Source organism: Stigmatopora nigra, chromosome 20 (assembly GCF_051989575.1).
Source record: "Stigmatopora nigra isolate UIUO_SnigA chromosome 20, RoL_Snig_1.1, whole genome shotgun sequence".
Classification (NCBI taxonomy): domain Eukaryota; kingdom Metazoa; phylum Chordata; class Actinopteri; order Syngnathiformes; family Syngnathidae; genus Stigmatopora; species Stigmatopora nigra.
Window position 1 is genome coordinate 1,211,832 of NC_135527.1, and position 27,327 is coordinate 1,239,158.

The 27,327-nt window shown below is 39.1% G+C and overlaps 2 protein-coding genes across 4 annotated transcripts in view; both read right to left on the reverse strand.

Moving 5' to 3' along the window:
* LOC144213459 (uncharacterized) overlaps positions 1 to 1,319 on the reverse strand; it is a 13,236-nt gene extending 11,917 nt beyond the window's left edge. Inside the window, exon 1 of one of the 2 annotated variants that reach the window (XM_077741939.1) lies at positions 895 to 1,319. In XM_077741939.1, the coding sequence (XP_077598065.1) occupies positions 895 to 931 (37 nt within the window). In that variant the 5' untranslated portion in view covers positions 932 to 1,319. The remainder of the gene's footprint in view (positions 1 to 894) is intronic. The other variant, XM_077741940.1, reaches the window with a different exon arrangement.
* A 322-nt stretch (positions 1,320 to 1,641) lies between these two features.
* LOC144213432 (uncharacterized) overlaps positions 1,642 to 27,327 on the reverse strand; it is a 31,635-nt gene continuing 5,949 nt past the window's right edge. The window contains exons 3-5 of one of the 2 annotated variants that reach the window (XM_077741880.1): positions 15,564 to 16,043; positions 14,269 to 14,864; positions 1,642 to 2,743 (exon numbers count right to left, since the gene is read on the reverse strand). In XM_077741880.1, coding sequence (XP_077598006.1) covers positions 2,735 to 2,743; positions 14,269 to 14,864; positions 15,564 to 16,043 — 1,085 coding nt within the window. In that variant the 3' untranslated portion in view covers positions 1,642 to 2,734. Of the gene's footprint in view, positions 2,744 to 13,151; positions 14,865 to 15,563; positions 16,044 to 27,327 lie in introns of those variants that run through there. The other variant, XM_077741879.1, reaches the window with a different exon arrangement.

Consider the following 27,327-nt stretch of genomic DNA (forward strand, 5'->3'; position numbering starts at 1 on the left):
GCAATCTTCAAGTGATTTATGTTTAATTTAATTTTCAATTCAATTCTGCCCATTTTTTTGCTCAAACCACGTCAGACCATTAGAAGAATATGTATTTCATATGTCCGATTCTTTTGCATTAAGCGAACGCTATCAAGTGACGTTGGAACCGCGCATGCGCAATATTCGTTGCCTAACTCAACATATGCGTCGCCGACGTGTCTAGCATTAGCTCCTTTACGGCCTTAAATATCAGTGAAAATCATTTTCAAGATCTCGTTGAAGCTTTACGGCCTGCTTTCAAATAACCTGCTAGCATGTGTCGAAGGAACAAGTTTTCATGGCGTCGAAGATCTTATTTTAGCTAGCAGCTATCAACAAAGGCGCCGCCATCATCAGAATCCACCCCCATAATCTCATATTTAACTTAAATGCATGTACATGTGGTCAGGAAACTGTGTGACATTTTTAGCGGTATTTCAACATTTTGTTGTGTTCCGCAATATCGGACAAAATCGCAAGGTCCGGTAGCCATTCCCGAGATTGTAATTCCAACACCGTGTTTCGTTGTCTCTTCATAAACTGTTGCTGCGTCTATCATTTACCACCCACTGAGAATTAAAAACTCCACCTCAGAAATGTGAGGTGGGCGCGCTAACCACCCCTTCGCTGCAATTTTACTTTCAATTTTCCAAGCACATTGTACGGGGGCAATGCACTAGCAGTCCCGAGCCTGAAAGAGCGTCCCAATTCGGACCTGATTGGTGGAAATCCTGGGGATGTAGACGCAGCCAAAGCCTTTGCAAATGCAAAACATCGCGACCCCGTTAAATATTACATTATGAAATATTAATTGTATAATGTTAAGTGTATATGGATCTATTACAAACTAATCATCGTCAAAAGTGAACTTACCTTCGGGTTTGTGAAGAACAACTTTAGTTTGCATCATTTTGCAAACAATGGAATGTTGATGACAAGAGAGATCCTCTAACACGCCATTAAAGTTCCTTCTGAAACTTTGCCGCAACCAGCGTAGTTCTCTCGGACATTTATCACACTTTTGTGTGTTCGCTTGACGACGTACTGATGCAGACGACGTGCTCCTTTGTTAGCTGCTGGCTCGGCTAGGTAAAGTACGACTCCCAAAACGGATTGAAGACAAACCGACTAACGTTAGAGTCCACGAACTATTTAATGTTGAGCATGTTGTCGAGGTTTCGTTTCATTTAAGTTAAGTTGAAGTGAGGAGAAAAGAGAGGCACACAAACAAAAAGTTAAAACCATAGCGGTGTGGAAACGAACGCCGCCATTCCTTTTTCTTCTTGAGGTTTTACGGTCGTTGGCGGACAACATACCGAGCAATGTCGCTCTCTACTGTCTCAATACGTCACATGGCATAATTCTCAATTCCGATTTTAGACAGAGGAGGGCGATAATGTTAAATTTGGTCTCTAAAGCGTGAAGAAAGAAGCTCCAAGCCTTGTTCGAGTCTATCCCTGACACTGAATCGAAAAGCTGCATTTTGAGAAAAAGTTAGGTAATTTTAAGAACATTTGCTTCAAATGTTACATATGTGTTAGATATGTTTATTGCAAATAACAAATAACACATTTTAATATGAAAACAAGGGTTTTAATGTTATTTCACAATTTACCACAGCACCATCACAGACCAGGAAGAGATTATTGTAGGTTTGTCTAATCCCTAGGTCAGGTGTGTCAGACTCGGGTTGGTTCGCGGGCCACAATAACAACAACTGGGAGACAAAGTTGGAAACCTTCACGTGGTGTCTCCTGAGAGGCCGCTCGCTGCGGCCTGCGAATTCCAACAAATACCACTCAGAGCTGCCAACAAGGACCGTGGCACCCTACGTTTTTCATCCAGCCGGAGACATTTGACTGCCCCTCACCTCCGACTACCCCCCGGATGAAATAATCCGCGTTCCAGTGGCAGCTCTAGCGCTATCTGAGGGCAATCCTCAGGCGCTTGTAGTGCAAAAACAAAACAAACAAACAAACATAACAACAACTCGATTTCATGTGGGCCAGATCATTTTAGCAGTGGCGGGCCGTCAGGGCCTTCTTTACTGGCCTAAGAATGATCTGAATCATATATTATATTTTATCCATCAATACTTAAGTAATTCCAAATTGTCTGTTAGCTTCTGTTCATTGCTCTGCCCCGGTTGCACTGCACCCAAATGTGTGTTTTCATATTGAAGCATTTAACCAATCACATTTCAGCCATTATTTGTTGCCTGGGTCATAAATCTGCTTCAAGGCCTTTACAATCAGGTCTGCGCGCTCTGCTGCATTAAACAAGCGTCGATAAGACTTTTGCTTTAGCCAAACAGGTTTCGAGTTGGCAACACCACAATGTCTTGTCGCAAGCGTATGGATACGCCATTGCCTTCTCATTGGCGTAGGTATATGTCATCGCTTTGACCAACTTTGATTGGCTGCTGATAGTGTAGGGTGGCCAGAGCTACCAAACTCTATCTGGAGCGAGCTGCACAAGCAAATATATTGTTAAGGTTTTTTAAAGCCATTTTCAAGACAGACTTTTCAAGAGAAAAAAGATGGACATGTTGGACGGTATGTCCATTATAAACTCCCTAAATGATTTTGAGGGGGTTCTCATTAAATCCATGTGGCCGGGGGGCTTCAAGGAGAATAGCTGGCGTCGACGAGCGCGTCGGTGCGAGCGTGGGTGGCGTCCCGCTGGGTCCATTTGGTCGAATCAAACAGATATCCTAAAAAAACTGAAAACCTGTTCCATATTATTTAGATCACATTATTGATTATTTACTTTGTAATTTCCTAATTTAGACTACTAATTCGGATAGAATAGTGAAGTAAATTAAATCTTCAACACTCAATTTTCTTATACAGTAATACCTTGACATACAAGTGTTCCAACATACAAGAAATTTGAGATGCGAGGAAAATTCTGAGCAATTTTTTTGCCTTGAGATACATGACATATTTGAGATATGAGCACACCAGATAGTTCCTAATTGTGAGTCAGTAGTAAATTAAAACAAATTTATATATATATATATATATATATATATATATATATATATATATATATATATATATATATATATATATATATATATATATATATATATATATATATATATAGATATAGATATAGATATAGATATAGATATAGATATAGATATAGATATAGATATAGATATAGATATAGATATAGATATAGATATAGATATAGATATAGATATAGATATAGATATAGATATAGATATATAGATATATAGATATATAGATATATAGATATATAGATATATAGATATATAGATATATAGATATATAGATATATAGATATATAGATATATAGATATATAGATATATAGATATATAGATATATAGATATATAGATATATAGATATATAGATATATAGATATATAGATATATAGATATATAGATATATAGATATATAGATATATAGATATATAGATATATAGATATATAGATATATAGATATATAGATATATAGATATATAGATATATAGATATATAGATATATATATATATATATATATATATATATATATATATATATATATATATATATATATATATATATATATATATATATATATATATATATATATATATATATATATATATATATATATATATATATATATATATATATATATATATATATATATATATATATATTTTTTAGGATGAAACGGATTAATTAAGTAATTTGTTTATTTCTATGGGAAGAATTGACTTGAGATACGAGTAAATTGACATAATAGCTCGATCCCACAGGAAACGCTTATCTTATGGTACAACTGTATTTGAAGTGTGGATCGATATTACGCATTAAAAAGTGTAAACAAGATTTTCAGAATGCAAAATAATATTTTACTTAAAATGATCGTTCATACAAAAATTGATAAAGTAAGCAAAGCCGTGATAAAACACTGCTTATCACACCACATTTGCGTCTTTTAAGTATATCCTTACGAATAAATCTTTCTGACTGTTGGGTTTATTCTGTATTACTATTATAAATATAGTTGTATTAAGTAATTTCTTTGTTAAATCATTCTTTTATTATTCTCAAAGTGTTGCGAGGTCATAAACTGCCGCCTAGTCCACTCTCACATGGACTTCTCCAAGGATTGTTGACGCTACATCCACATACCCAGTATCGGGCTGAGAGGGTTGTTGATCGGGCAAGGACTGGATATCTGCCATTTCCAGCAACGGAGCCCATAACAAAGATATTGTTTCTGCCACGTCCATAACACTCGTGACGCACTTCGGGTTTTTCTTTATGTAATTATTATATGATTCTTAGGTCAAGGAAGGCATAATTGTTCTATTCTAAATGTTGTTTAGGTCTAGTCTCCTGTTTTTGTTATTGGTAAAATACTTTGATTGTTATTGTAGTTCCAGATGTTGTTTTTACTCATACGTGATGGAATGATCAACAACTCTGTAAATTGTTTTGATTCATGGCAATAAGAGTCATACGAAAACGTCTATTCGAGGAGACGTTCGGAAGTTGTAAGAGGAACTTGCTGAAGTTGTAGGAGAAACTCTGGCTTGCTGAATCTCCCCTCTGAGGTTTTACCTGTTATCCATTCTATTTAATTAAATGTCAATAATTGAATAAGATGTCTGCCTGCAGTTATTGATAATTACGGACGAAGGTAATTAACCTAACATTTTGGTCCTTCGGAGCTATGGAGGTCAATATACCGGAGCGAGAACCCAGGCGCTGCTGTTCGACATCTGGTAAGTGACCGTGCGCACGGCGTCTTCAAAACCCTTGGTGGGCCGGAGTTTTCGACGGGGGCGCCTGGATTCTCAGCGGTTGAAGACTTTTCCTGCTGGAGGGAGACATCTGACGGATCTCGGGTAAGTCCACATTAATGTCTGCATGTTGTGACGGTGTTTCCAAATGCGTTAAAGGGACATTGAATGTGAGGTCAATTCTGGGCTGGTTTCGCGTCCTGGGTGACGGCGACAAAAACCCTGTGTTTATACTAGTCCAGGGGTGGCCAACCCGCGGCTCCCGAGCCGCATGCGGGTCTTTGCCCGGTTTCATGCGGCTCTTACGTCCATATCAAAGTTTGTATTTGTGTTTCATTTTTATTTGCGTGTGCGCTTCGCTTGAGTTCAATACGGTATTTTCGTCCAATGCGCATGTGCTTGGGATGAAAATAACTCAAAGTTTCCCAGTAGGAGCAAGGTCATTTGAGTAAACGTTTTTTAACAGAGTGGTAGAGCTCCCTTGAACCAGAAGCGACAATGAACGGCGTCACGCACACAAAAAGTATCCCAAAGATCGAGCGTCGGCTGAAAAAGCCACACCCCCTGCGAGGCAGACCAAGGCGAGAGTGCTCAGCCGGGAGCAGCCAATAGGAGAGCGAGGTGTACACCCACGTGGTGGGCGCGCTAGTTAAAAGCCATTCATAATAAATGACAGCTCACAAGAAGCGAATGTTGCGCAAAAATAGGCTCTGATTTTATGACAGAAGTCCCACTAAGTAACATGCATAGTAAAAGAAAAACGCTATTGTAAATTATTATATTTTTGTTTGTGGACTTGGTTGAACTGAGAGTTTGTCTGTGTGAGACAGTGCACACAATGTTCATTGTTGATAATGACTGGCCTGTGCTGTTAGTACTGTAGGAGTCAATTTATGTCATTACTATGCTGGTATGTGACATTTACAATAAATCTGGCTGAGCAAAGGTATGTGTGTGATGTGGCTCTTTGCGGTAACACAGTAAAAAATGTGGCTCTTTGCGGTAACACAGTAAAAAATGTGGCTCTTGGTCTCTGACTGGTTGGCCACCCCTGTACTAGTCAATGGCAGGTACAGGTTTGGGGCACTTTGCTGGAAAGTGTCCTGTGTCTCAAGGGTAGGCACGAATTTATTGTACTGGAGGTACAATTTTGGGGCTGGAAAGTGTACTGTGTCTCAAGGGTAGGCACAAATATATTGTAAACGTTGTATGGTGTTTGTGTGGTTTCTGCAGTAAAATTAAGATAAGCCTCGGAAATACAGTCGAAGAGGTAATAATAATAATAATAATAATAATATTAATAATAATAATAATAATAATAATAATAATAATAATAATAATAATAATAATAATAATAATAATAATAATAATAATAATAATAATAATAATAATAATAATAATAATAATAATAATAATAATAATAATAATAATAATAATAATAATAATAATAATAATAATAATAATAATAATAATAATAATAATAATAATAATAATAATAATAATAATAATAATAATAATAATAATAATAATAATAATAATAATAATAATAATAATAATAATAATAATAATAATAATAATAATAATAATAATAATAATAATAATAATAATAATAATAATAATAATAATAATAATAATAAATATAATAAAGTTAACTGTGTGAGGCACACGAACTCACTACAAAAAAAGTAAAATATGGGAAACACGTGTTGTAAGGCGGGTTTGGATGACGATCCAAAAAATACGTCTAACTTGTAAGGATTGGAAAAAATTGGAAAGACAAAGCGCTTTAAAAATATTACACAGCTATATTTATGGATAAATAAATATGGGTTTGCTGGTCATCTTAAAATGCATAAAATGCAGGATAATATATGCACTAATGCATAGAGGTAATTTACATATATAAATAATATGTGAATGGATAAAAGTGTAACAGCTTGTTCCACAGACACTAATGGCGAAATAAGGCCGGGGAGAAGTGAAAAAAAATACTATTTTGGGAAAATAGTGGGGGCCTCCTCGGCTGACGGGGAAAATATTTACCGAGATAGGTGACGGGCGCGGAGGAAGTTTAACAAAAATAGAGGGAGAAGAAATGGTGTAAAGTTCGACAAAAATCAGAGATAAGTTGTAAAAAAAAAAAAAAAAAAAAAAAGAGGGTATATATATATTACATGAGGGTCTCTGAAAACAAGGAATGTCAGCTTAGAATGATTTGGAATGTGGATTTTGGATACGAGAATGTTGAGCTAGAAAATTAATGGAGACACTGGTATTTGATTTGGTTAATCCAGGTATGACGTTTTGTGATTACAATTAAATTGGGTTTTTTTGTGATGCTGGGGCTTGTATAACAACAATTAGAATGGTTATTTCCAAGTGCTGGTGGTGCTTTGTTAATATAACCTATATGCACTGTCAATTTACAGCAATGTGATGGCTTATTGCAGCTTGGTTTTTGATCCCGTCCGCTAGCGGGAAGATGAAAAGAATATATACAAAATGATCATTTAAATGTTTAGCAGGGAATGTCACCTGTGTTTTTATTATGCTCTAGAGTGTAGACTTGCCAAATAATGTGTCGACTGCGGGAGAAGCGTTATGGTGCAGCGGCTGCTGATTAGATGGGAGTGAAACATGTGGGCCGCGGGGCAGACGATTTAACTGTGTTGGGCTTTCGGGAGCGTTCGGACCGTGTAAACGACTAAAATTTTGTGATCCCTTCCGTGAAGACATTATAATAATAATAATTGGCCTTAGGGCTGCTGAAGCAAACTTGAGGGCAGAAAATGGGTTTTTGCCATATTGTTGTGCTTGCAGCATACATATTCTGGATATATGGGGTCTTGGAAAAATATTGTGATGTAGTTGAATATCGGAAGAGGGGTTAATTTGACTGTTTAATGGTTGTCTTTTCTAAAAAGCGTTGTATTTGGGCACAGGAAAAAAGAGGCGACGTTTCAAGTGTTGACTCGCTGGTTTGTAAACATAAGATAACAATGCTGCTTTCGCAGCAAGAGTAGAGGTCATAGTTAGCGGCTTATGGCGTTTTCTGTTTGGACTTTTCAGAATAAGAACAATACATGGTCTGCAAGAAATGCAAGGTTATGCGAATGCTTTCGCATTCTTTTTTGGGGTTTTAAAATGAAATGTATATTAAGAGGATAGAAAATCTGTTTAGTAAAAGGTTGATTTGGTAAAAAGCTTTGGATTTGGGAATAGACCAAAATAGTCATTTTTGAGCAATTGTGGATTTCAAAGGGCTCTTAGTTAAAGGAAACTAGCTTTTGGAGGATAAAATAATATTAATACTATTTCTGAATATTTTGATTGTTCAAAATACTTTAATCCAGGAGGTTGGCTGGTTAAAGAAAAGGCCAGGATGACAAAATTTACAATATTATGGTATATTGGTGACAATAAGGTTTTTAAAACATTAAAAATTGTAATTAGGAAATGCCTAAGAGATAGATTTATGTAGATTTTTGTTTTGGTAACAGGGAGCTATGGGAAATGACTCTTGTCTTAAGTAAACATCATATGAGGTGATTTACAAAGTATATAGTGGGTATTGAGTTATTTGGCTGTTAACGACATCAGATGGGAAATTTACAATGCGATAGTGGCATGAGAAAATTCATGGCATTCATCCAAATAATTAGGTGAATTGTAGATAAAATAATTGGTTTAGGATGAGCATATTTTCCCTAAGAATGGAGTAACATGGAATGTTTTTCAAAGTGCACTTGAAAGAACATTGTCTGTTGTCCTGGCGGGAAGAAATATGCTTTGTCACAGGTCATATTGATGACTTTAAGGATATTACGGATTGGATAAGCATTGGTCAATTGATACAACCAAATAACGTTGCTTTTTACTGCTTTAAGGGCATGCAAATTGGTGAGAACTTTAGCTTGAAATTCATACCTTTGCAACGATGGGGTTAATACGCCTGAATGTTACAGTGATAACGAGTGGCAATAACAAGCTTAGATAAGGGGGGGAAAGGAGAAATTCTCCAAATTCCAAAATCTGGCTTAGAAACAGGTTATGTTAGTCGCTTTGGGTTTTGACAGGATGTGTTGCTACATGAATTCTGGGAAATTTTGGGAAATTGGGGACCCCATATCTAAAACAAATTTGAGACAAATGTGTAAATAGGCTCTATTTGGCGCTGGATGCCCAAATTCTAGTGGGGCCTTTCATGTTTTGAAACAAGTGACGCTTTAGGTAGATGGGTTGTCTATGAACAATATGGGATGGGCAAAATTCGCCGTGTTATTTTGGTTCGTAGAATTTGGACTCAAGGCGACGTGATAAAGGCCATAGGCGTCATGTTGCATAAAATAGGCGTGGATGAACTTGTTTTACAAATTGGGGAGATTATCTTATCACCTGAAAGAAGTGAAAACAAAATTGGATGGCCGCATTAAAAGGTGATTGGCATGCTATTAGAGGGAATTGGGATCTTCCAAAAAACCTGATAGGGGGGCCATTAGGTCATGGCGGCTGTGAAAATAATAACCTTAGATTTGAAACTATTGCCAACTCAATTCGGGGAACAAACAACTAAACTGATAGCATTAAAAAGGATATAACTTTGTGTGAAACTTAAAGGTAATTTTTTACAAACGGTTAAAATGCTAGAGTGGGGGTGTGTATATTAAAGGATCTACTAATGAATGCGGGGTGGATCCAAACCTTCCGGAATGTGGGGTATTCATGGCGTCCTCGAGAATTTGTGGATTTTCTCCGGGTACTCCAGTTTACTCCCACAAAATGAAATTATGGATGCTAGACTGGTTGAACACACTAAATTCCTCTGTTTATGAGTGTCAGCGTGAATGATAGTTTGTCTTTTTGTGTTTTTTGATTGGCAGGCCACCGAGACATTCTATCAATAAAGAAAATAATTTGGGCTTGAGTCAAGGGAAGTCCTATGTCTCGACAAGGGGGAGGTGGCCTTGCTACAACGGCACTACAAGGCTTATGGTTTAAATCTATATGCATACCTACATATCCATTTCAAAAGATACATATAGATTTTATTTTATTTTTATTAGATCATATAGATATCATTCCACGATATGGAATTCCAGAAACTATCTAGAGTGATAATGGCGGACCTTATATGAAGTCCTGTTTGGTAGACCTTACAAATTACTATTATTCACTACACAATGACAATTGGATGATGAGGCAAATCTATCAGAGAAAAAAAAAACACCAAATTTAGATTATCAGAGGGAGATTTTGCTTCTCAACAGGAAACGGACGAAGTGACGGTGATTCTTGAAGACTGGATGCTGATACGCAGCATAAAAGAAGAAACATCGGAGCAACGCAAAGTGGGAGGGTCCTTGTTACTGAAAGGGGACACGGATGCACCTTTCCCACAGTAAGAAGGTTGTCTAAATTGAAACGTTTCAAGAGGAAAACTCCCTAAACAAAGACAAAAAGTCATGTTGAAAACAATTATTGCTTTTGGGGCAATGAGATTATTGATGATTGTGATTCTATTCCTTTCCACAGTAGGGTTGTTTTCTCCAGTTGGAGAGAAAGGCGGAGGCGTTTCAATTGAGGATACACCTACTTACGGGAGGGTAAACCGAGAAACATTCACATTTACATTTGATGAACATTACCTACTAAATCAAATTTCCAGACATGCATTCGAGATTGAAAATATATATTTGGACTCGGCGACGTCCCGGTTGCCATACAAGGGGTCAATCTATGGTGGGAAATATGTGTGGTACATTAACAGCAAAAAATTGAAGATTGGGAAAAGCCTTGTTGCAGAAATTGGTCAAGATTGGAAAGCTTGGACTGACATATTAACCTGTGAAATTTATTTCTGAAACAGGGATTTCCGAAACGGGGGATAATTGGGCGCTGTTAATGGAGTGTAAAGAAGGCAAGCACTATGTGGAGCTACTTTGGTAAAAGGGTGGTCTCAATTGAAACATTGAGGGGACGGGTAAGATAAACTTTCTGACTTAATAAGATACGGGAAACACCAATATTGATTGAAAAGATTATTGCTCAGCAAGCAATACCATAAAACTATAGGGAACTCTTTTATATTGGGTTTGACGTCTCCATATGGTTTCAATTGAGACTAAACCATCTTACAAAGGATTAGAATAAACTACCAGACAAGGGAAAATACGATGGGATCTAACAACTCCCTCAATCACCATTCTTTTGGGGAAAAGTGTTTTTACAAATGAAAAAAAAACGTGTCCTACTTGTACAGAAAAAAAAATATTGAAATAGTGTTTATCCTGTTACGCAGTAAATAGGAAGTCAATTTTTCCACTGTTTAATCATTTTACCTGCTTAAACCTTACAGGGCATGGTCTGAAGCTGGGGGCAATAAATGAGACGTGGTGTACCGGCGTTCTAAAACAAACTACACCCCTGATACCACGTTCTGGCCTATGGTGGCGGGGTGGTAGATAAATTATACGACTCCTGCCGAAACGCGGCAGGACTAGGTACTTTGGTCTCACTGCTCTTACCGGTGTCTGTTTTTCCATCCACAGTGGAGGAGATACAATTGGCGGCTCAGAATTCGGAGGTGCTGAAGGGTCGACCCTCCCGACATCGTCGAGAGGCATGGAGGGAAGGAGATCCAACATACATTGATGCGATTGGCATCCCCCGGGGCGTACCAGATGAGTATAAGCTGGCTAATCAGATCGCAGCAGGTTGGGAGTCTATCTTCCTTCTAATCACCCAAAACAAAAATGTGGATAGAATAAATTACTTACATTACAATGTCCAAAAACTCGGAAATTATACTGAACAGGGATTTGTGGCCATAAAGGAACAACTGGCAGCACCAGTCTGATGGCGTTCCAGGATCGCATAGCGGTGGATATGATCCTTGATACAGGGGGCGTGTGTGCAATGTTTGGAAAACAATGTTGCACCTTCATACCGAAGAACACGTCACCCAGTGGATCTCTCACCAGGGCCATTACTCGCCTGCAAACACTGAACCGCAATATGCAAGAGCATTCTGGAGTAGATACGTCCGCACTGTCAGATTGGTGGGATAAGACCTTTGGAAAACATAATCCTTCGTGGTGACTATAGGCACAATTACTGCTATCCTAACATTGTGTGGGTGATGTAGTATCCCTTGTTAGCGCTCCTTGCTAAGCCGTCTTATAACTACTGCAATTGCCCCTACAAATTCTAAAGTACATGAGTTGTATCTTATGGGACGGTTTGGGGAAAGCAGTGAGGTCCAGGAGTACGGTAAATCCGAGGACCAATTGGACGAATATGATTGTTTTTTCTCTTTCAGACCAGCCATGGGAGTAAGGAGTAGGCGGATAAAATCGCAGTCACCGACATTTCCATTTGTGGTTACTAAGAAATGATTAATAACATACATATTATAAAAACAGGGGAATGTTGGGTTTATTCTGTATTACTATTATAAATATAGTTGTATTAAGTCATTTCTTTGTTAAATCATTTTTATTATTCTCAAAGTTTTGCGAGGTCATAAACTGCTGCCTAGTCCACTCTCACATGGACTTCTCCAAGGATTGTTGACGCTACATCCACATACCCAGTATCGGGCTGAGAGGGTTGTTGATCGGGCAAGGACTGGATATCTGCCATTTCCAGCAACGGAGCCCATAACAAAGATATTGTTTCTGCCACGTACATAACACTCGTGACGCACTTCGGGTTTTTCTTTATGTAATTATTATATGAATCTTAGGTCAAGGAAGGCATAATTGTTCTAATCTAAATGTTGTTTAGGTCTAGTCTCCTGCCTTGTTATTGGTAAAATACTTTGATTGTTATTGTAGTTCCAGATGTTGTTTTTACTCATACGTGATGGAATGATCAACAACTCTGTAAATTGTTTTGATTCATGGCAATAAGAGTCGTACAAAAATGTCTATTCGATGAGACGTTCGGAAGTTGCAGGAGAAATTCTGGCTTGCTGAACCTCCCCTCTGAGGTTTTACTTGTTATCCATTCTATTTAATTAAATTTTAATAATTGAATAAGATGTCTGCCTGCAGTTATTGATAATTACGGACGAAGGTAATTATTAATGAACCTAACACTGGTAATTGTGTTTTTAAGATGTTCCTGCCACAAGATGAGCAAAAAAGGGCTTTTCTCCTTTGCAAGTTGTCAAGTCTTCTTTTCAAGTTCCCTTATGTTAAAATGTTGGAACATTCACTGCGCATGGAAAAGGTTTTTGAATTGTGTAGCTTTTTAATTGGGCTGTTGTAGCGAAACTGTGGCCACAGACTGAGCAGGAAAACATTGTTCTCCACTGTGGGTTAATAAGTGTTTATTTGAGCTACTCCTTTGAGAAAATGTCTGACCACAAATTGAGCAGGAAAATGGTTTTTCACCTGTGTGGATTCTTGTGTGTATTCGTAAATCTTGTTTATGACAATAGGCTTTACCGCAAACTGAACATGAAAATGGTTTTTCACCTGTGTGGGTTCTTATGTGGGTTTTTAAGGTTTTCTCGTGTGTGAATCTTCGACTACAAAGTGAACACACAAATGGTTTTTCACCAGTGTGTGTTCTTGCATGATAAATTAAACTTCCCTTCCGTGTGAATCTTTGACCACAAAGTGAACACGAAAATGTTTTTTCACCAGTGTGTGTTCTTGCATGACTATTTAGGTTTCCTTTGCATGTGAATGTTTGACCACAAAGTGAGCAGGAAAATGGTTTTTCACCAGTGTGGGTTATTAAGTGTTTTTGTAAACATTGCTTTTGAGAAAAAGCTTTAGCGCAAAGTGAACATGAAAATGGTTTTTCACCAGTGTGGGTTCTTGTGTGTATTTTTAATGTTTCCTTCTGTGTAAATGTCTAACCACAAACTGAGCATGAAAATGGTTTTTCACCAGTGTGGATTTTTTCATGCCTAATTAAGTTTCTCTTCTGTGTGATTGTTTGACCACAAATTGAGCACGAAAATGGATTTTCTCCTGTGTGTGTCCTTGTGTGCCCTTTTAAATGATGCTTTTGAGAAAATGCTTTACCGCAAACTGAGCAGGAAAATGGTTTTTCACCAGTGTGGATTCTTTCGTGCCTAATTAAGTTTCCCTTCTGTGTGAAAGCTTGACCACAAACTGAACAGAAAAGTGGTTTCTCACCCATGTGTGTTCTTGCATGACTAATTAAAATTCCCTTCCGTGTGAATCCTTGACCACAAACTGAGCAGGAAAATGGTTTGTCACCAGTGTGGGTTCTTGTGTGCATTTTAAATCTTCCCTTGTGTGTAAATGTTTTACCACAAACTGAACATGATAAAGGTTTCTCCCCAGTGTGGCTCTTCATATGTGTTTTCAAAGAAGACGTTTTCCCAAAAGTTTTCCCACACTGAAAACATTTGCAGAGTTTGTCGCCACTGGGATATTTCTTAATATCTTCAAGATCATCATGGTCAAAAAGCAAGCCATCGCCATCTGATAAAGGAGCAATTACATTTTCTGCTCGCCATCCTTCGGTTGAGCTGCCGCTCAGCGGCTCCGCCCCTCTGTTGGCCACGCCTAGATCATCTTCACTCTTGATAGGCTTACAAGTTGACCATTTGACACATTCCTCGTTTTTGATTGGAGGTTGTTCTTCTCTTTTGCACTGTTGAGGGAATTCTGGCTCCTCTTCACCTATATTTTGGAGCCAAGTTGAAGCGATTTTAGGCTCCACCCTTACGCTGGCCACGCCCAGATCATCCCACTTCATGGACTCACCAGGTGACCAGCTGACAAAATTTTCCTCATTTTTGATTGGAAGTTGCTCATGTATTATTGTTTGTTGAGAAAATGCTGGCTCCTCCTCTTTCCTTTGAGGCCATGATGAAGTGTTTGGAGGCTCCACCCCTTCGCTGGCCCCGCCCAGATCATCTTGCCTCGCCAAAGCCTCACAAGGTGACCAGGTGATATAATCTTCCTCCTTTTGTATTGGAAGTTGCTCTACTCTCATTTGTTGTTGAGGGAACTCTGGCTCCTCCTCTTTGATTTGGGGGAGCTCTTTAAGGCCAACAAACTCTTGCCCATCAGGACTATGATTTTCCCTGAAACCTGCAAAGATAAAAAGATAATCACTACCTGTAGTCAGAAATGGGAAATATTTTTGTTCTTACTTTTAGTTTATTAACACAGCATGGTTGATTATTTTGCAATAATATATGTCAGAAAAGTCACGTTTCAGGTTTGATCCAGTCATCCAGTACACAATTTAAAGACAAAATAGTGGTGTCATTCAGATTATGTTTATTATTCAGGATATTTTATACTTTTAATTTATTGTTAGTCAATACATAAGCCTTCAAATTAATTCCAAATCTAATTTTTGACACTGATTTAATGTCACCGAGCAGCTTCCGATTCGAGTGATGCAAAAATAAGTAATGTAATGTTTTTAATCGCATAATTTATGAGCAGGTAAATGGTTTTTCACCAGTATGGTTTCTTGCATGGATTTTTTTTAACTTTGCCTATGAGAAAAGGCTTGACCAAAAAATGAGCATGAAAGAGTCTTGTGTGTATTTTTAAACTTCGCTTCATTGTAAATGTTTGACTAACAAACTGGGCACGAAAATGGTCTTCCACTAATGTGGACCCTTAGGTGCGTTTTTAAGCTTTTCTTAAATGGGAATGCTTGACTACAAACTGAGCATGAAAATGCTTTTTCACCAGTGTGGCTTTTTATGTGGGTTTTTAAGTGATCATTTTGATAAAAATCTTTACTATAAACTGAGCACGAAAATGGTTTCTCACAAGAGTGGCTACTCATGTTTTCAAAGTAGACTTTTTCCAAAAGGTCTTCCCACACAGAGCATTTGCAGCCACATGGATTTTTCTCAAGATATTCATCGTCATGAAGCACGTTTTCACCGTCTGGTGGAGGATCGATGACATTGTCTGCTTGCATTCCTTCCGCTGAGCTGCAATTCACAGTCTGCCTCGCTCTGTTGGCCCCGCCCAGTTTATCTTCCTTCATGAATGGCTCACCAGTTGACCCAGTGACATTTTTCTCCTTTTTGATTGGAGCTTGCTCTTCTCTCTTGTGCTGTTGTTTAGGGAACTCTGGCTCCTCCTCTTTAATTTGGGGACATGCTGAGGCATTTGCAGGCTCCGCCCCTTCACTGGCCACGCCCAGACCATCCCTTTTCACGGGCTCACCTGGTGACCAAGTGAAAGGATCTTCCTCTTGTTTGATTGGCAGTTGCTCATCTGTCATTTTTTGTTGAGGGACCCCTGCAAAGACAAGATAAATGATTAAACATTTCCCAATTAAAATGACTGAATTTCTTGTTCAAAGAAATGAAACCAAACAGAAGAGGGCGCCATACATTCATTTCGTCACTGTTACGGCTGTCAGCCTGGGTATACATTCTGTTGTGGGTTGTATTGGTTTTGTTTTGCAGTTGCCCTGAACTTTGGCCCTACACCTGCCCAGGCCAACACAGCTGTGACAACTTCCCACTCATCCCTCCTGCAATCACGGTCCACATCCTGCCCTTACCTAAACCCTCCTATTTTGCAGTTCCGGGTTGACTGTCTGGCATGCAGGTGCTAAGGCAGTGGATACCTTACTTGCTTTAGAAGACACCCTTACAAGTAAGATACCCCAAGTAAGTTTTGTTTGCCCCAGCTTCACCCTATTTGTGAGTACTATATTCATTGTTATATAGGGTATTTATGTTTTGATAAAGTTAAATATTTTTGGCTGCATGGGGGACTTTAAATAAGTTTAGACAACTGCTCATGGTCCAATGAAAATTTCGATCAAATAATTCGCCTGCGATACGATCAAAATTTCGCGATGCGACCAAGCCAGGCGGCAATGACATGAGAGGCTGTTTATCATTGTAGCGCACTGTCTTTTTTGGCCGCATCTCTTTTGTGTCGAACATATCAACGAGCACTGAACAATTCATTCAGACGAGTTTCCTCCTACACATCAACCAGGAAACGCACAACACGCATGCGCGGGCAGAAAGAGGGCTTTCTGGGTAATGAAATATACTTGTGCACACAACACCGATAGGCAATGACACCCACCATAAAACTTCATTACCCACAATCAATACCTGGGTAGGTGTTGGGTCTGAAGTTACAGATCCCCATACTTACCAACCGTGCACAAAGGAAAAACGAGGCATGAGACTGTGTAATATTTTAAAGCAACCGCGCGGCTGGGGAAGGTTGGAGGCGCGAGTCCATTATGGACACGCACTCGGCTCTGCGGACCTTCTCTTCCTCTCAAGTCCCAAGTCGCGCTTTTATTAAGTTTCAGCAATGATGTCATGGAAACGGTACAACAGTCACTGAGACATGTTAAAGACATCATTATGATTATTGACAGGTTGTTCTTTGTTATAGGGAATTTGGATGTCACAAATCCTTGCATATAATCTCTCAATACGTGTCACGGTTAAATGTCATAGGGACCTTCAATCAATATTACAATCATCAGTGTCACCACCATCATAGGTGTCACTAAGTGTCACTGTTTGGCTGCGGTTTTGTCATAGGGCCAATAGGAAATATGTATGTCCTTTGAAATGCACTTATTAATGTTTTACGCAACTTTACAGTAGGCTGTTGCATTTCCTGTTTTTCCCTAGCCTGTTACCTCCCATTGGCGGAGCGATCGCTAATTCAAGACCACTTCTCGTTGCCAAGTGGTCGTGTGTTATCCTATTGTGAGGACATCTGTGTACATCATTTTCGGAATATTTTGAAGGGAATACAATAGCAAACAACCCATCGATAGCGGACGTGAGGGTGGAGGCGTGGCAGTTTTGTGTAAAATTACATTAAACGTATGTTTGAATGTGTCTGTATATATTAATCCAAGTTAATATAAATATGTTTGTTCGGTTAAGAGTGCGTTGTCGTGGAAATCATATATTGTCGTAATATTTTAATTTTATTCTCATTATTTACTACTGTAGTATTCTTGTTAAGAGCAACATGAATTTAAAATTGTTCATAGGTGCATTTTTCAAAGTAAGGGACTATTGGTCAGAAAAGTTTCTTCACTGGTGATGGTAGGCCATTAAACTTTGCCCAAATCTTTTTTTGAGCAGGCTGTTGTATGCTTTCGATTTTAATTTAGATACAATGCTCCCACCAAAAGAGAGGCATGAAAAAATCATTTTCTTTTATTCTATTAATTTGGGGATTAGTGACTTAGAAATGAAGGCATACCTCTATTTGCGAATTACTAAGTACGAAAATTTCAGGTTATATTTTTTTATATGCAAATGAGTAACTTGAGATATGAGAAAGATCCAAGTTGCAAAATTCCCCAAAAAGTAAATGCATTTCATTACCTGTTAATTTTTTTTGAAAATATTGTCGCGGGTGCATTGATTCTCACTTTAGAACATCACTATTCTCTACTGGGATCTCATTGGCTGTTTTACAACAACCACTTACATACCTGTCCACCTCGGTTAAATGCTCCCCTTATCAATGATTGCAATTGCCTTTATTAAGTGTTGTCATTCAAACATGTAGCCACAAATGGAGGGGGTAGCAGGAATTTCTCTTGAACGCCTCTGGGGGCGATCGTGCTTTGCGTCATCAAGAAAATAAAGATATTGTTTGTGATCAGGTTATAATAAAAGGAAGGCTACTGTTTTCCGCTGTTGTTTTGTATTAACACGCGTCGAGACTCATTCTTTCCCTCCGAGAGTGGTTACATTTAAATAAAAATAGAATTTATTACAACTTTCTTCGAATGGTGCTCGTGCAAATTCATGAAAGCTGTGCTAAAATAGTGTCATGTCAATAGAATACCTTGAAAGGAATACTTGATAGGTCTGTAAAACAGATTAGGGATTAAGTTAATTAACGGACCGCAGAATGGGGAGAGTTTGAACAGCGTGATCGCTCAGTCTTTTGTCCTTGCAACTCTCTCCGAATGACCAATGAGTTAAATGCAGGAAAAACTGACAGTTGTCAGCAAGACTTTGGACAGATATGTTTCAGTAATTTGCGGGGCAAAGATTGATTGATCAGTGTTGGACAGTTGAGTGTTTGTGCTGACATGTCAACTCAATAACAAGACTAAAATTGATTATTCAGTCAGACAGTTTAGTGTTTATGTTGACATGTCAGCCAATCACATGGATGACTACGATGCTGCTTGCTACTGCCACAATGTAATTTCCCGAATACGGGACGAATAAAGTTATCCAATCCAATACATACAAAGACTAATGCAATATGAACACGCAATTGCAAAGAGACTTTGTCTTATCTTACATACTGTATGGAAATAATAAAGTGAACCCACCTTCTCGTCTATGAAGAAAAACTTTCGCCTGGTTTACTTTGCAAAGAGTCGAGTGCTGGTGTGGTGAAGGCTCCTGTTTGACATCAAAAAAATCCTCCTGGAACTCCACGGCTTTGATAGCTGCTAGCTAGGCTGAGCTAAGGCCTAAACAAGCTCTTCAACGACGTGTTCCTTTGATAGCTGCTAGCTAAGCTAAGTTAAAGCATAAACAAGCTATTCGACGACTTGCTGCTTTGATAGTTTCTAGCTAAGCAAAAGCATAAACAAGCACTTCGAAATGTGCTAACTTGGTTAAACCCACTTCCAACAGGTCCTTCGACTTATTTCTTTGCTAGCTGCTAGCTAAACTGAGATAAAGCATAAACCAAATCTTGGAGGACTTGTTCCTTTGATAGCAGCTAGCTCAGCTAAACTAAAGCAGAGACAAGCTCTTCGACGAATTGTTTCTGTGATAGCGGCTAGCTATGCTAAGCTAAAGCAGGTTTTGCTGATAAATAGTGATGGAACGAGCGACGCTGGTCCATTAGCACTGCGCCGATAGCTCAAAAGAGAAAGCCCGTATTGGGGCGTGAATAGAAAGAACCACGTGACCGATACTGGAAATGTATCGTATGGCCATTAAAAGGCAGTACTACATGACTCTTAAGATCACTCGTCCCCTGATTCCATGACAAAAACGCGTGACCGTGTTTTTCTAAGACTGGGCGAGAGAAAAATGAATTTGGTGGTGGGAGACTGGATCTATACGTACATGGAATCGGGAGACTATAGTGTGTGACTCCAATATATATTTCACGTTTGCAGCTTATAAGGGCATTCATTTAATAATCGGGATTCGTAAAATCTTTGAAATCCTTGAAAATACTTGAACTTTACATGTACCGTTTTCAAGGTTTAAAAATGTTAGAATTTTGCATATAGTGCTTGAAAGAATTTGGCACACAATATTCCCCAGCACCCTGTATGGAAATATGAATTTGAATGACCCCTCTTTGTAGCATAGATTACAAGATAAGAATGATTACAAAATGGTCTTGGAGCTAGCGTATCCTATTCTAGTCGCTAGCGTACCAATCTTATGCTAGACGCTAGCATGTTTTTTTTTTTGGTGAATGATTTTGGGGACACAAGACTGCAAGTAAAGAAATAAGATTTAATCTTTGTGTTTCAGATGTCAGTCAAATGCATCAAACTGAGCGCCAAGAGTCAGCTCCCATGAAAGATGAAGACAATTAACAATTCAAACGCATTAAAGTGCAACAAATGAAGCATTTCATTACTGTTGGGAAACTCCACATTGAGGAGCAACATCATCCACTCTATATGTTAAAGAGTGAATGGACGTCCCTATGGGGGCTGTTGAGCCCTTGAGTAGCGAATATGAAGGTCCAAGCTACGATGCCTGTTGGGGCTACTGGCCAACACTTAAACTTCTAACGCAGGAGTACACACTGAGGCAGATAGAATGAAATCTAAGGCCATGTCTGCAGAGGCGGGGGATCCAACAATTCAGATGCTGGAGAGTGTGACGACTCTCCAGGCTCCTCAAAGCTACATCCCGCCGAAAAGCTGCTTCAACTGTGTTTTTAATAGAGATAAGACAAGTCATAAAAATGGGAGGAAGTGGAGTACAATAGGTGTAAATAAAATTCTATTCTAGTAACTTTAATACATCAGAGTGCAAAAGGGTGCAAGATTAAATATAAGAATGCAATTCATATTCCACATTTCTCCCCTGAAGTAACTGTGAAATATATTTGTATTCTTATATTTAGTCTTGCACCCTTTTCACTATGATGTATTAAAAGTTACTAGAATAGAATTTTACTTACACCTATTGGTTAAAATGTGCACTACACCTTTTGCACTCCACCTCCTTCATTTGTATTAACGCCTCCCATTTTTATGACTTGTCTTATCTCTAATAAAACCACCATTGAAGCAGCTTTTCGGCGGGAAACAGCCTTGAGGAGCTTGGAGAGTAGTCACACTCTCGGGCCTCTGATTTGTTCACTCCCCCGCCTCTGCAGACGCGGCCTTTAACTTTCATTCCATCCGCCTCAGTGTGTGTTCCTGTGTTCGAGTTTATTTAAGTGTTGGCTGGTAGCCCCAACATTCTGGTGCCGAAACCCGGGAGGTTTGGCATCCTGATTTTGGATCGCGAAAAATTAATCCAAAAATCTGACGTCAGCTGTCTCCCCATTGAGGAGAAGGGTGATCCTGGATTGCCAGACAAAAGACATCTCAAGTTACCTCGCATCAAGGAAGAGCAGAGGGAGATAAGAATTTAGAGGCAGAGGAGACAGAAATGGCATTCATCCAATTATTAATTATATCAAACGAGAAGAAAACAATGCAGAAATGGCATTGATCCAAATTATTAGGTAAAGTTTAGATAAAAGTTTAGATAAAATAATTAATTTAGGAAAGGCATGATTTCTCTGGGATTATGTGAGCATCATAGATCATTCAGTGCACGGAATGATGTGTCTCGCTCGCCCATCAACAGATGAGATATGCTTTAGCGCAAGTCATATTAATGACTATTAGAATATAACGGATTGCATAGGCATCAAACAATTGATGGCAACCAAATGCCGTTAACCTAGTTCTTTTGAGAACGATTAGTGCTGATAGGACAGCTAAAGGTGGTTAGCTGCCAACCTCTCCACTAGAGAAAAAAATTGCTGACCACTGATGTCTAATTATGAATGCGTGTGAGCGTGAATGGTTGTTTGTCTTTTTGTGTTTTTGATTGACCATCCACCAAGATATAATTGATCCGTTAGATATCAAGGTGGAAAAGGATTTAGCAAATTGGAATCAATTTCTGAAACCGCCAATAAGCCCTTTTCAGGGATGGCAACGAAGGATTGGAAATTTGAAATCAATTTCTGAAATCGCCAATAAGCCTTTTTGGATGGCGATGAAAAATCAAGGAAAATTGTTTAGTCCAAAGAAATTTTTGATGATAACGCATTGAATTGGAGGAACAAATCTGCAATGTGAAATTTTGGAGCACTGAAATGAAAAAAACAAAAACAGTGCATCATATGAAATTCCAAAGTACCATTGATTTATAGTGATAATGACATTCAAATTGTGTTAACAGATTAATTGACAGAATTGACGAAAGGTTCCATATTTCGTTATGAAATCATTGCGCCCACAAACGAGGTCAACCGGACAACAAAATTTGGAAATCTTATTTAGTAGACTATAGACAAAACGCCATCATTCACTACACGGTTGGAGCTGAATGATGAGTCTAATCTGGCTATCTGCATTAAAGAAAAACTTTAAAGAAACGCATTAAATTTTGAGTTAGCAGAAGGAGACTGTGCTTTTCAACAGGAAACATGGAGAAGACGCACGAGCAACCCAAGATGAGAACGTCCGTATCAAGTATTGCTGACCAACCAGCAGACACCCAAATAGCTGAAAAGGAGGATGCAGATCCACCTTTAACTGTAAGAAGGTTCTCTCATTGGAAACGTTTGAGGAGACAAGTAAGATAAACTTTTTGACGCGATCAGACGTAGTGGCAAGCACTCCAATATGGATTGGAAAGATTATTGCTCCGGGAGCAATGCCGTAAGCCAGTAAGGCCATACTTTTGATATTGGTTTTATTGTCTCCATAAAAACAGCGAAAGCGTTTCAATTGAGACCAAACCTTCTTACAGATAGTTAATGTGAACAATTAGAAAGAAAATGGATAGAAATGGAACTGGATTTTAATTTTATGCCTGACTATTGAAAAATATTGATTAAGAAATTTTTATAGGAGATAATTGGCAAACTTCAAAGATTATAAATGTGTGCATTTGTTTCTGAATACTAGTTGATTTGAATGTAACTGTTGCAGAGAACGGAAAAGCTGTTTTCCTGAGGAGAGAGCAGCCTGATTTGCTTTTTCTATTTTTCCTATTTTTGGTATGATTAGTTAATTTGTGAAATTTCAGGAAAGGAAAAAACAAATATACTTATTGATCTTAACAAGGAAGTAGTGATCAAAATAGACAACATATACAACATTTTTGGAGGCACCGCTGGGATTGCTGCTTAAAAGACCAACCTGACTACTGAATGCTGAGCCAGCAAAACCAACCACATCCAGGAACAAGACAGTGAGGAGAGACGTTGCGGTGAAAAGGAACGTGAAGTTGGCAGAGTACTCGTCATCTGAGGCCAGTAGAGATCATCAGAGAGACGGTAAAAACGTGCCAGTTCAGTGTTCACTTTTGCATCATAAACCAAACTCCTACAGTGTTGAGAAAATGGAAATGGAATGGAAGCAGTTATACTTGGAGGTAGCAGAAATGTTGTACAAGCTAACAGTTAATGACCTGTTAGAAATATGTGATTTCCTTAACATAGGGAGTCCGAAACGCATATCACAATTCAAATTAATGTGTCACATCAATAACCACCTGGAAAGGAGCGAACTCAAAGACGAGGACCAAGGTATGTCTGGGTTGTTAGAATTAAAAGAGGGGATAAGGATGTTGTATGAAGACAGAAGACTGGGGTGGCAGAGACTTTTTGGGGCAAAGCAGGCAATAAATAGTGAACACTTGGCCTCTCTTGAGCGCGAAAAAATTCTCAAGAGGGACCTTGAAGCCATGAAACAAGAACAAGCTAGGCATAATGGAGAGAGCGATAAGCAAAGAAGAGATTTGTTGGAGCAGCTCTCTGCGAGGAATGAAGCTATAGATAATCTGCGGTGCGAAAATGCAGAGCTGAAGAACCATCTTGACAAAACAGTTGGCTGTTTAGCAAAGGCAGCAGCAGATGTGGAGGCAAAAGAATTGAAACTTTTATCTTATGAAGAGGAAATAGCCCAACAGAAAAAACTCTTGGCGCTAGAACACTTGCATACTGATGAAATCGTTCAATCTAAAGATCACATCATCAAAAGACTGAAAGAGGACATATCGCAACAGAGAGAAGCCTTTCAGAAAAAGATTGACCATCTTGAACTTCAGTTTGAACAAGCTGAGCAGCAGAAAACTGATGAGATTAGCGTACTGCAAGAAGAGAAAATGGCTCTGGAGAAACAGGTGGACATGTTTGTTGTGGAGAAGGAGAAACTTTTTCAGACCAAGCAAGCAACAGAAAGAGAGATTATGGCATCTCTCCAGAGGGAGGAAGTACTGAAAGAGGAGCTTGAATTATTGAAGCTGCAAAAAGTTACATTCTTGAAAGAAAGGGAACAAGAACAGGCGAATGAGAGGTTAAAGATAAAATCAACAAGAGCTTTGACCCAATATGGTAGAGATACTGACAAGTCTCCCCTTGAATGTCAAAAATCTAGTGAATTAACTCCTACTCAACAGACCAAGACGAGTAGATTCCCAGAGGTCAAACCAAAACCAGACATTCGGACATCAAGAAACGTACAAGCTAAACCTCTGAACGCAAAAGAAATGAGCTCCTCTTCAAATCTTGAATCCGCTGGCAACAGGACAAATGAAACTGAACCAGAACCGACGGAGATACAGAAATCGAATTGGAAGGAGCCTTCGAATAAACTTGTGCATGTTTACAACTGTACCCGTTGTGATGTGACATGTTATTCACCATTTTATCTACTGTTCGGGAGGTCGCCGAGGCTTCCAGTGGACATGCTCTTTGGACTGTGCAACAGGTCCGATACAGATGGACAGCAGGACTATGTGGAGAAATGGAGACAAGGGATGGAGGAGGCGTACACCATTGCCACCGAGAACGCACGGAAAGCGGCAGAAAAAGGTAAAAAGCACTATGACACTAAAGTAAGGAGTTCTGTGCTACAACCAGGAGAACGCGTCCTGATAAAAAACCTGACACCAAGAGGAGGACCTGGGAAACTCCGTGACTTCTGGGAAGATACAGTTCACACGGTGGTGAAGCGAATGGGATCTGACCTACCAATTTATGAAGTTAGGCCAGAAAGAGGTAAAGATCGTTCCAGAATTCTGCACAGAAATCTACTAATGTCTTGTGACCATTTGCCCGTTGAGATAACACTAGAAGAAGGGAAAATTGGCACGAGGACGCCGAGAAAGAAACAGCAGCCGGCATCTCATCAGGAGTCAGACAAAGAAAGCGATGACGAAGATGACTTCCACTATGAGCTACGCCAGCTAAATGAGAGAAGTACCAAAGAAATGGAGTCGGAGCACAGGCCACTGCCTGTGGACCAGACACACGAAGTGAGGGGCCCTGCTTCCGGACCAGTACAAGTAGAAGAGGACCATCAGCTGGAGGACCTGCCTGGTGAGGAAGCAAACCCTCCTCTTGAAGGTCCTAGTGATGAGCAGTTATCAGAGACTTCCCCGCCAACCGCCGTGACGGAACCTGAGACGCTGACTGACGAACGGCCGAGAAGGGAGAGACACCCACCACGACGCACGACCTATGACCATCTTGGTATCCCCTCCTGTTATAGTACACAGTCACCGCAGGAGCGGCTAAATGTTTACCCTGCACCAGGAGTGGCCCCTTGGTTAGTACACCTGCATCCATATTACCTGCAGCCACCTTTTTTGTTTGGACTCCAACAAGCTTGAACCTACAAGGACGACGTGCATGATGCGGGCATGGACTGTCATGGACTGTTATGGACTGTGATTACTGTGCCATCCTGTAAAACGTGGACCGTACGAGTTGTGGATTATATTTGAACTGTGGCCCGTGCCGCCTGGACTTTAATGAGCATCGGCTCACCAAAGTGGAAATGTTTGGGAGCATATTAATGACGGGACGACATTTGTTTTTGTGGGGGAGAGTGTGACAGGGTGAAGTAGGTGATGTTATAAATGAGTGCAGGTGTTAAGTTTAAAAGGGACTCATGCCGCTTAGCATGCGTAGAACACGCAGCAATGACGTAATGGGCACGCGCAAGTCACGCAGCGATGACGTAATGGGCACGCGCAAGACACACAGCGATTACCTAATGGTCATAGACCTTGGTATAGTATAAAAACGGGCTATTCAGACATTTCTCTAAGTTGGTTTGAAATACAACAAAGGACCTGTCTGATTATTTCACCCGTCTTTTAAAGGTATGTTGCTTTGTTTTGAATATCGATTGAGTGTGAGATGTGCAAGAGGCAACAGTAGCATGTGAGAAAGAGCGTGATGCTTGGAGATGGTTGTTTATTTTTTTTTAATGTGTGTGCGTGAATGTGCGAGTCTCGGGTATTGTTTACAACAAGCTACCTTCGGCCGCTGGTTGTTAACTTTTTTTATGTGTGTGCGTGAATGTGCGAGTCTCGGGTGCATTGTTTACAGCAGGCTACTTTCGGCCGCCGTTATAACGGTAGAATAATAAGTATGCAAAATATGACGGCCGGAACAAAAGGTAACAAGTTTCTATACTCCAAATGTTGTCCAAATGTTTTTTTTCTCCCCAAGATGGCGCCGTCACGCGAAAGCCAGTGGCACTAGCTCTGTCCAGTCTTATTTGTTTTTCGTGTTTGACAGCCCCTCTATCTTCTTTTAAATGACATTGTGATATTTTTTAATACAGTGTTCCCTCGGTTATCGCGGTTAATGGGGACCGGGACCACCCGCGATAAGTGAATTTCCACGAAGTAAGGATTCCCCTTCAAAAATGCTTAATTTGAATTTAATTCCAATTTTTTTTTATTAAAAAAAATGTTTACCCCCCAGTATACAGTACACCATATAGAATACGCGTAGAGTGAAATTCATGTTATAACAAAAAAAAATGTAAAATATGTTGCTTCAATTTAATATTTGTATTTATTTATTTTTTCCAAAAAAAATCCACGAAGCTCTGAGTCCGCGGTAGCTGAACCGCGAAGTAGCGGGGAACACTGTACATTCCTTTTTACTTTATACTTTTTACTTTAATGATGAGTTTGTTAATACTTTAGTACTTTTTTCTGTTCATGTTTCATATGTACTGTTGACGGATGCAGTTTTTTATATGGTTCGGGTAGTTAGCCCACCCCTGCATGCATAACGTAACCGCAGCCTCTTTTGGAGACCCGTAAAACGCCTTCTATATGGGAGGAAAAAAAGGAATTCATTGAGGGTGTGCCTTATAATGCAATGTGCCTTATAGTGCCAGAAAATATGGTATTTACATTTTTATATATGTTATATTTAGATATTAATACATTTGTCTTTTGACTTGCTTATAGCTCATCTCATCTAATTTTCCCAACCGCTTCATCCTCACTAGGGTTGCGGGGCGTGCTGGAGCCAATCCAGTTGCCAG